At 30.5% G+C, this 11,000-nt stretch overlaps 1 protein-coding gene across 1 annotated transcript; it reads right to left on the bottom strand.

The window, feature by feature from the left end:
- Nucleotides 1-383: 383 nt before the first annotated feature.
- Nucleotides 384-5,527, bottom strand: LOC107786992 (late blight resistance protein R1-A-like). The gene is made up of 3 exons (XM_016608506.2): nt 2,732-5,527; nt 1,443-2,575; nt 384-690 (listed from the first exon to the last, which is right to left on the bottom strand). The coding sequence occupies exons 1-3, from the start codon at nt 5,398-5,400 to the stop codon at nt 665-667; spliced, it is 3,828 nt and encodes a 1,275-aa protein (XP_016463992.2). The 5' UTR covers nt 5,401-5,527; the 3' UTR covers nt 384-664.
- Nucleotides 5,528-11,000: the final 5,473 nt, after the last annotated feature.

Raw genomic sequence — 11,000 nt, 5'->3', positions numbered from 1 at the left:
TGGGTCTCTAATACCACTGTTAGTTTTCTTAAAATTGCTAGAAAATTTAAAATATTGATTGAAAATTGTCTATATTCTTTTATTAAACATAAGAGCTTTAAACAACCAACTTAGGAACATAATCTACAGAAAAAAAAATCTGCATAACAAGAATTCAAAAAAACTAAAATATTTCAACGACCCAAAAAATCTAACAAAAATTTAAATTCAAAAAAGTATCAACAATAAGTTATCGGCATCCCTGGATTACCGACAGATTTTCGACGGATTCGTCCGTTAGAAATATTAATTTTCAGCATGTCTCCGATTTGCTTCTAGCATTTTTGTTAATATCTTTTAACGTTATTGATAAAGGCTTCCAGTTAATCTGAATTAAATGGGGGTTCAACCTCCAAAATCGTTTGAAAATACTCTGATCAATAAATAAATACATTCTGGAAACATAAAGACTCTCGTTAAGTAAAATAGACATCAGTAGAAAACATCAAAAACAAATAACAACTTAGCCAAAAACCAAAAGAATGAAAAAGATTCAACTCTTTTCCATAGAGACAATTGAACTGAAGAGCTTAAGGTTGAACCAAAAAATAAAATCAAACAAGTTGATGATGTTCGAAATTGCGTTGGCTAATACTCATTCTCCTCCTTCCCATGCTCATCATTATCATTTATCATCATCATAATAAACACCTACAGGAGATATAGCTCTAAAATTAAGTGTTATGTCCAAAATATTATATCTAATTAAAGTAAAAAAACCAACACGAAGAAAATGTGTAGACAAATTTATGGTCTTTCTATGTTTGTTGTACATCTGAAACATCCTCTCTGCCTTATCGGGGTAGGGGTAAGGTGCGCATATACACTACCTTACCCAAACTTCACTTTGTGGGATTTTACTGGACCATCGTCGTTGTTGTTGTTGCTATGTTCATTGTACAAAATTTGCTTGAGCACATTTTTCACAATGAAGCCTTGGCTTGGAGGTCACTATGGTCTTTCTATGTTCAACTCTTATTGTAGCGTCGCTTGGACAACTGTGCACCCTACTAGTGTGTGCTAAAGAGTGTCGAGTTGCAGTAGGTGGTGTACAATATTGTAAATACCTTCCTGCCCCGTCACCAAAAACAAACAACACACATTTTCTACTTTAGACAATACACATTGCCATAGATATTTTAGTTCATATAAGACGAGCTTTCTTAATCATCCAACACATATACTCATTTCAACCAACTCATATGCGCTTACCAAAGAAAAGTTATCAGGAGGGCAGAGTTAAGTGTTTGCGTTGATAAAGACTAGTTGTGGGATTTCACTCGGTTTTGCTATTGTTGAAGTTGTTGTCTAATTAATAAAGCTTTAGACGATAAAGTTTATAATAGTAAGGAAAATGCATCTAACAAAGTCTATAAATGAGTTGTATTCTCTCAGCAGTGTACCTGGATATGGATAAATGGAGAGCTTGAGAGCAGCATTTTGATAATCTTCAAATTGGAATTCTTGGATAAACCTGGCTGACTTTACAACAGATTCGTTGCACTCCCTTACCTCAATGGACTGTAAAAATTGGATGTCTACGAAACAAGAAGGGATCTCTTTCAGATTCTCGAGTCCACGCAGAGACAAGCGTTCAAGTTTAGGAAATGAGTATTCAACGGCATCCCATTCTTCAAGACTCTGACAAAACATTAGTTTTAAGACTTTGAGTTCAGGGAACTCGTCATCATTCACTTCCCATTCTTCATCATCAAATTCAATGGCTAGCAGTTCTAGCACCTGAAGGTTCTGAAGCTGACCAATGTTTGACAAGTGCTCATGGCCCAGTCTAAAGACGGAGAGTTTCAATATTTTGAGATTTGATGCGGAGATGCATACAGGATACCAATGCTGGAATTCTACGACTTCACCAATTATGTGTAGCGTCTCAAGCTCTGTTGAAATTTCCAATACAGGGAATGGAAAGCTGCAAATACCCTTATATTTGCATTCCAATTCCCGAATATTAGGTGCTTTTCTCAACATCAATTCAAAATCCTCGACACAAGAAAAGTATGGCTGAGAAAGAGTGCGCAAATCATAAAACTTCAAGGAGTCGTCATCAAATGGTTTCTCTGCATTACTTATAGTGAAGTACTGAGCAATATGTAGGTGTCTCAATTTAACCATCCTTCTAAGTGTTACCGGTAACAGTATTTGCCCCCTAGATTTTAATACCAAAGTTTCAAGATTCGAAAGATTGGCTATGGATGCCGGGATTGAATTCTGATCAATTTCTGCAGAGAAATATCTCATGTGAACTAGATCAGTTGGAAAAAAATCAATAACAATGCAGTGCTCCAAATCCAATACTTTTAGAAACTTGAAATTCTGTAAAATGCGTGAAATCGTGAAACCGGGTTTGGGTACGGGGAGACGGGCAGAGATATCTGTATCACTCCTGAAAAGTACAGATCCAATAAGTGAGCAAGACGAACTCCATTCTTCAAGATTATCCACTTCACAAAAAGCCAAGCGACGTTGCACATGCTGCTTATGAGAGTAAATGTTGGAAGAAGGATTGGCATTTTGATCTCTGTGAATGTATAATTAGAAAAATCATAAAATTGATTTTAAAATATAATCAGTATACTTGGTCACTGTGAATATATAAATTTGTAAAATCATGTGATGAATTTTCAGTTATAACTTGATTTATTGAGAAATTAAGTATAATTAATTGGTATATTACCGTATTATCCACAGCAGAAGATTCTCCTCCGTTGCTTTTTCCTTGCAGAACTCGAGCATTACATCATGAATGCGGCATGCTTCAACCTTACCATCTGAACTCCTCTTAGCAACGAACACTAGATTTTTTCCAATAAGATTCTCCAAGTAACCTTCGGCTATGTCCTCCAACCTCTTGCTTTCACAACTTTTTATAAATCCTTCTGAGGTCCATAACTTTGTTAAACTGGAAACATCAATCACTCTATCCTCTAAAAATGCTCCAAAATAAAGGAAACAAGGCTTAAGATGATATGGTAAATTCTGATAGCTTAGTTCCACAATGGCCTTTGTATCACCATGAATGTGGGAACTTAAAGTCGTAGCCACTTGTTTCCAGCTCTCTTCTTTCTTCTCCATCTTTGCCAGAATACCAGCTACCACAACAATCGAAAGAGGCAGCCCTCCGCACTTTTTTGCTATTTGTCTCCCAACTTCTTCAAGGGAAGGGGAGCACCTTTCTTCACCAAACACTCTATCTTCTAGTAATTTCCAGCTTTCGTCATCGTTAAACATACGAAGATGAATGGGAAAACTAACACATGTAGCATAATTGGCAACTTCAATATGTCTAGTTGTTAGAATGATTTTGCTTCCATTTTTGGCATCATAGAAGCAAGGCCTTAAATCATCCCACGCACTAGTTTCCCACACGTCATCCACAAGGATAAGATATCTTTTCCTCATTAAAGTTCTCCGAAGCTGATCTGCTGCATCATGTGCAGTAGAGAAGCTAGGACTCTCACCAATAGCATGTAGAATTTCCAGTAGCAAATCCATTCGTTTATATACTTGAGACACACAACATTGTGCACGAATATCAAAGTTTTCAATAACCGACTCATCATAAAAGATTTCTTTTGCCAAGGTTGTCTTACCAAGGCCAGGCATACCGACAATAGAAATAACATCCAGTTGGTAGTTTCCCTTTTTTAGTTGGTCTCTCAATTCCTTCCTCACGTCTTCAAAACCAACAAATTGTTCCTTCATCTTTGGAGTCCAAACTAATTGTGATGACCTATGATCAGTGGTAGTATTCATGGTATCATCTACTACATTCAACAATTCTTGCATCTCTGCTTTAATACAAGAAATCTCCTTTATGATATCGAGGAGCCAACACTGAAGACAGCAATGAGGAACTTCTTTGCTTATACTTATACAAGCATCAACTACGTATTCCACCTCATACACTTTGCTAATCAACTGCGTAGCACAATCTTGAAATATCTTGAGCTTATTGTGTTGGTCTTGTGAAACAGCCTTTAGAAAAGGTTGCAAGCTCTCAAGTTCCTTCTGAATTATTTGAAGCTGGTTCACGACAGTAGCGAGTGAATCTGAATGGCGGCTCTGGAACTCCTTCAAGTTGCTTAAAAAAAAATCAACATAGCCTAGTCCATGAATCCTCGGCAAGTTAGATTGAACCGCCTTACGAATGATGAGGTATATCATCACTTTGACAGGCTGAATGTTTCCCGGAAGATCAAGACCAAGTGCTTGGTTCAAATCCTCCAATGTCATGCCTTCTTTCTCCCCCTCGCTATCATATAATGAGTAAATTAGAAGGCCGGCATCAACAATAACAGTGTCCATATCTTGACAATGAAACTCAAGACCTAGTATTGGCAGATGGATGAGATTGGCTCTTATAAGGCTGAGCATATCCTGAAGGATTGACATTTGATCATTTGAAGAAACTGTCCCACTAGGATTACTAACAGTGGGTAGCTTCATCAAATTGTGTGCGGCAGCCTCCAAAAATCCACTGTCAGTTACATGTTTATTTTGAATATTGGGATGCCAACCTGGTTGTATAGTCGACTTCAAAGCGCACAGGACATCTGTATAAATTTTGCGAATACCTGGCTGAATGGGCCTAATCTTCATTTGCAGGAGATCAGAAAACAAATCATTCATTGCACTTGGATCCACGTCTTGATTTTCCTTACCATGGATTGGCAAATACAACCATGCAACCATTGCTGCGTGGCTAGATACAATTAAAACGTGAGTGAAGAAAGTATGTTGGCTTTGAGCTGGCTCTGTGCATTTGTTTGAAACAAAGCAGACAAAAAACCTCAGCAAATTCAACTCCTTCAAAACCTCCTCTATTTGTCCCTTTGGTCCCGGAACAAAGAGTAGCGAACGAGGATCATCAATCTGCACTAAAATATTGAGATTCTCTATAACAGCATCAATGAATTCCAGTAGAAATTTGGGGGTAGGAATATCATCCTTGTTGGCTGGAAGTGGTATTGATGATACTTCGGCGAAGGAGTATTTTGATTGGAATTCCAGCTTTGTCTTCCAAATTCCTGTTGGCACGTCGGAGGTAAAGGGATCAAAATTTGGATCCACAGACCCCTCCCAGTCAGAATCAGAGAAAAAAATTCGTTGAGTAGCCTGTTGTACTAACATGGATTTCTTCCAAATTTCTTTCATTTTCTGTGTGAAGTTCAGCATGCCGCATTCACCTGCGAAGGTGAAGCTCTGCAGACTGAGAAAACAGTCCAGGAAACTTAACTCCCACAGAAAGAACTCCAATCGATCCCTTGAAACATCGTCAATGTTAGAGGGTCGAAATTCGAGAAAGTCATGTCGTATTTTTGACAAATCTTTGTCAAGAAACATGATTCTCCGTCTTTGTTAGAAATTGTGACAAAGGAATTAAACTGCTATGAACTCGAACTGCAAGGGAAAGGAGGAGAGAAGTTGAGATACAAATCAGACATCTATTTTAGTTACTTCAATTATAACTAGCAAGTCAACTTATTGTAAATAAGTCCACATTATTTGTTGCTACTTCCTTGTATGGACATGGATATATTCCTTTCCTTTTCTTCTTTATATTTAAAGACAACAAACCCAGTATAATCTTACAAATGGGTAGGAGAGATGCAAACCTTATCTCTACCATGTCAATTTTTTTTTGCTGTAAATATGTATATATAAATAATTAAAAAATAAAAATATTGAATATAAGTTTAAAAAATGACACCGCTTATCATTATAGTAATTTATTTATTTATTTACTTATTCAAATATTTACATCGATTACAAAAATTACTATGTACACCACAGGTCACAACATATACTAAAAGAAATACAGTAAAGGGAAAGCCATGTACTCCGTAGCAACTAGGCATTAATTTTATCCCATTTGTCAGCTAAGCAATTGTCGGCCTTTTCCTTTTCCTTTTCCTTTGAGGTGAACTATTCACTATTTGTTGCCTTTTTACCTTTTTAATAATACTAGTATTAGTACTCGCGCGATGCGCGGACACAAATCATGTTAAACTGTAATGTTGATTATTTGAATCATGTGCAAATAACCTTAAAATATAAACCTCTCAGATAAAAATTATATAACATTAGATATTAATTATAAAGTAGGATATGAAATTATTGTTCAAATCTCGTAGTGCACAACCTATTTTGTTTTTTATTTGTAGCAACCTAACTACTTGATTTTAGTACTTGCACTTCGTTTTGCTGTCAGTATCAAAGAATATTAAATATATCATGTTGCGATCTGTCTTGTTTGAGCACATTAGATCATATTATTTTAACAAACTTCTTACTATCACTTTATTTTTATCTAAAAGTTAAATATGTCTTATTCATCACATTATTTTTATGCAAATTCTTTTTTTTTTATTTTTTCTTATAGTTATTGTATTATTTATTATTTAAAATTATTTTACTATCATATAATTTTTTATTATCTTAATTAATATCTTTCTTATTATTCTTTTAATAGTCTTTAATAACTATAAATATTTTATTCTTGAAATTTGGTATATTTTTATGCATTCAATTTTTTTTAATCATTTAAACTTATTGTAATATTTTTAAATATAATTAAATTTTTTAATTTATTTATTTTTAAATTAATTTAATGTATAAGTATCCTCACACTATCTCTATTGTTTTACTACATTCTCTTCCCTACTATAAATTTTAATTATTTTTATATTAATTTTTTACCTTTAACCAGAATAATATCATATTTTATTTTAAATTGTAAAATTGAATTAGTCTAAAATATTAATACATATATTTGATGATTATGTTACAAATATATTGAGTTCTCTTATAACTATTTTTGAATTAGATGCAGTTATTTTTTTTAACTTTAAGATACAAATTTAATTTTTAATTTTCATTAGTAAAATTACCTATATTAGAAAGTTATTTATATTATTAAAATTTTATTTTAATCATAGAAAAATAATTTCTTAATTGTTTGAACATATTATATATATGTAGTAATATGTTTATTGTCATTTTATTTCTTTACATAATATTTTAAAAAATAAAAACTTATGAAATAAAAAAAATCTCATCTCAAATTCAAATAATTCTTATCATTCTATTTTCTAAATTGGACCGCATTTTTAAAATATTATACTATATATTCAAACTTAAACTAACTGCATTCAATTCAGATATTAATCATAGAAAAATATTTTCTTTGTTGTTTGAACACATTATATGTTAATGTTGTAGTAATATTTTCATTATCATTTTATTTCTTACGTAAATTTTCTTTCTTTTTTAGATTTAATACAAATTTAATCTTTAATTTTTATTAGTAAAATTACCTATATTAGAAATTTATTTCTATTTTAATATTTTTTCATAAATAAGGCTTCAATTTCGTGATATTATCCATAGTTTGGACATTCTAATCGTAGTTTTAACAAATTTCTAATTTCAAATTCAAATAGCCTTTCCCTTTCATTTCTAATAATAATTTTTTTAATAATTTTGCTTATTTTTAATCTAATATATAGTCTTATTACGTTTTATGTGGCTTTTTATTAACTTATAATTTTTTTTAATATCATTATAATCTACTATTCTTTAATATAATATAGATAAATATATAATTTCTAATCATAAAATAAATATTTATTTTGTTTTAAAAATATTGCTCGAAAATTTTAAATTATTTAAATTTTAATAAGATTTTAAGCATTGTATATTTAATTTATTTTATTTTATTTTTTAAACTTATGATTTATAAATATCTCATATTATCTCTAATTTATTTCTATTATTCAATATTTTTAGTTTTTGATTTTATCCATTAGACTTGAATTACGTGGACTTATCCATATTATGAATTTTCTTATCATAATATAAAAAACTTTCCCATCTCAAATTTAAATAAGTTTTACCCTTCTTCTCTATGATAAAAAATCTGAATTTTTATTTTTTCTCTATTTATTATTTATTTTTGATATTATATTATTAAATACCTAATATTATTACATTGTCATGTGGATTTTTATTAGCTTGTTTGAATTTAATATTTATTTCTACTTCATTCATTCTAATATAATATAGATAAAAAATAAAAAACTTTCTCAAATTCAAATAAGTTTTATTATTCTATTTTCTATATTTGACTACATTTTTAAAGAATTAGGTTATACTTTCAAACTTAAACTTACTGTACTCAATTCAAATATTAATAAAAAAATATTTTCTTAATTGTTTGAACACATTATATCTGAATGTTGTAGTAATATTTACGTATAAAATATTCGTTTGCCCGATTTATCAATATTAATATGACTTTATTATTCTTATTTTAAAAATATTTTTTTACTGATTATTTAAGTTTTTTCTTACCTTATAAATAATTTATATACTTTATTTAAGATCTTATTTTGCTGCTTGAATTTATTTAATTTTTAAACTCAATATATCTTTAATAACTTAAGTAAATTTTAATTTTATTTTATATTTTAACTTACTCTAATGTATAAATAGTCGTAGGTTATCTCAATTACGTCTTTCTATATTTTTTTATTTTTTTCGATTAGAATTTTTAATTAATTTTTACCTCCAATATCTCTAGCTAATAAAAAAAATAATCTATGGGTGAATCAATATAGATATAAATATACTTATAAATATAAATTTAAATGTAGATATATAGATTAAATTTGTCTAAGATCTATTTAGATTAAGTATAAGATTCATTAACTACTTCCATTAATTATGTTTCCATTTATGATTCAAATTTTTAATGTTGTCTTTAAATTGCCAAGTGGCTTCTTTTTAGCTTGCCACTTGGCTTAACCACATGCTTCACTACTCTCCTTTTAATATAATATAGATTACTCCGTCCGTTTCATATTAGATGAGGTGTTTTCCTTTTTACTGTTCCGAAACAAATGACACACTTCTAAATTTGAAAATAATTCAACTTTAAACTCTTTCATTTTACCCACTTACCCTTAATGAGATGCTTTTATAGCCACACCCACACAAATGTCATGGTCCCACAAACCTTTTACCCCTTAAGCTTTTAAGACCACAATTTTTAAAAGTCTTTTTCTTTTTTCTTAAATTCCGTGCTGAGTCACATTACCTCATCTAATATGAAACGGAGGGAGTACTTTTTTAGATAATTTTTTTTCGAATACAATTTATAATAAAATTTGGATAGAACTACATTATTTAGGCTAAATTTTTTTATTTGGATAAAATTAATAAAGTTTTAGTTAATCTTTTTTTGAATTTAACCTGAAAATAAAGATTTATACAATTGAAATAAATAGTCAATGCATCTAAAAAGTTATAAAAATACATAGTTTGAAATAATTATTCTGGCTATAATTTTTTATATAATTCTAAATTATAGTGCTCTAAAAATGTACTTTTTATATATTTTACCTGAAAAAGTAAAAATACGCAGTTGAAATAAATAGTCATTGCATCAAAAGAAGAAATAAAAAGAGTGAACAATTGCAAGAAATAACTTATTATTTCTAACATATTTATTGCTCTAAAAAATACCTGCAGAAATGCAGGGTAAGGCTGCGTATGATAGACCCTTGTGGTTCGGCTCTTCTCCGGACGCGGGCATAGCGGGAGCTTAGTGCACCGGGCTGCCCTTTTTTATTGCGCTAAAAATGTATCCATAGAGTAAGTTATTTTTTGCAATGGTACACTCTTTTTATCTCTTCTTTTGATACAATGACTATTTATTTCAACTGTGTATTTTTACCTTTTTCAGGTAAAATCTGTAAAAAAAAATTATATTTTTAGAGTACCATAATTTAGAGCTATGTAAAAAATTATAGCCAAAATAATTAATTTCAAACCATGTATTTTTGTAACTTTTTAGATGTCTTGCCTATTTATTTCAATTGTATAAATTTTTATTTTCAGGTCAAATTCAAAAAAACATTAACTAAAACATTTCAAAAAAACATTAACTAACTAGATAGAGAGAGACTATCTAGTTAGGAGTTAGACTAGGAATGTCATTGGTCGTCTATTGATGCAGGGCTTTACCTTCTAGTTGTACTATACCAGCTATCTATTTCGTATTTCGTATTTCGTATCCGGTATTTCATATTTCATATCTCTTATATATTGTTGTTATTTTTATTACGCATTTTTATGGTACTAATATATCATCTCCTATTGCTTTTTTTGAGTCGAGGGTCTCCTGGAAACAGCCTCTCTACCCTTCGGGGTACAGGTAAGGTCTGCGTACATATTACCCTCCCCAGACCCCACTTGTGGGATTATACTGGGTCGTTGTTGTTGTTGTTGTTGTTGTTGTTGTTGTTGTTGTTGTTGTTGTTGTTGTTGTTGTTGTTGTATTAACTAAAACTTTATTATTTTTAGTTAAAATAAAAACATTTAGCCTAAATAATGTAGTTCTATCCAAGTTTTATTATAAATTATATTCAAAAAAAATTATCTAAAAAAGTAACATACTTAAAAAGGTAAAAATATATTTTATTTTTCAAAAAAATGCCATATAGACAGAAAAATCCACGTGGTAGGCGAGTACACCCACATAATTTTTCACATCAGCGTCCAATGGGGTAATGGCTCTCAAAAGGCCTAGTTGAGGGGGGCAATTAAGACCACAAATAGTTTAAGGCTATAACTAATAATCCGTGACAACTTTAGGGGGGTTAAGGTATTTTGCCAATAAAATAATCTCAAGTTTGATGGGATAAGATAGAATATCCAGTATTAAGTCTGGGATTAAAGTTATATCATGTTTGATTGATAGTATAAATTTATCATGGGATAAATCCCTTACCTTATCGCACATTATCCAGTGTACCAAACGACCCCTTAGTAATAAACTAGATAATAATAATAATATTTTATTTGGTCTACTCGTTTAATACACATATTAAATTATCCCGTACTTATTTATTTCATTTGGGAAATGAGATAAAATAATCCTA

The sequence above is a fragment of the Nicotiana tabacum genome, chromosome 20 (genome assembly GCF_000715075.1).
Source record: "Nicotiana tabacum cultivar K326 chromosome 20, ASM71507v2, whole genome shotgun sequence".
In the NCBI taxonomy this organism is placed as follows: Eukaryota; Viridiplantae; Streptophyta; class Magnoliopsida; order Solanales; family Solanaceae; genus Nicotiana; species Nicotiana tabacum.
This window is presented reverse-complemented; position numbering and strand designations above follow the sequence as displayed.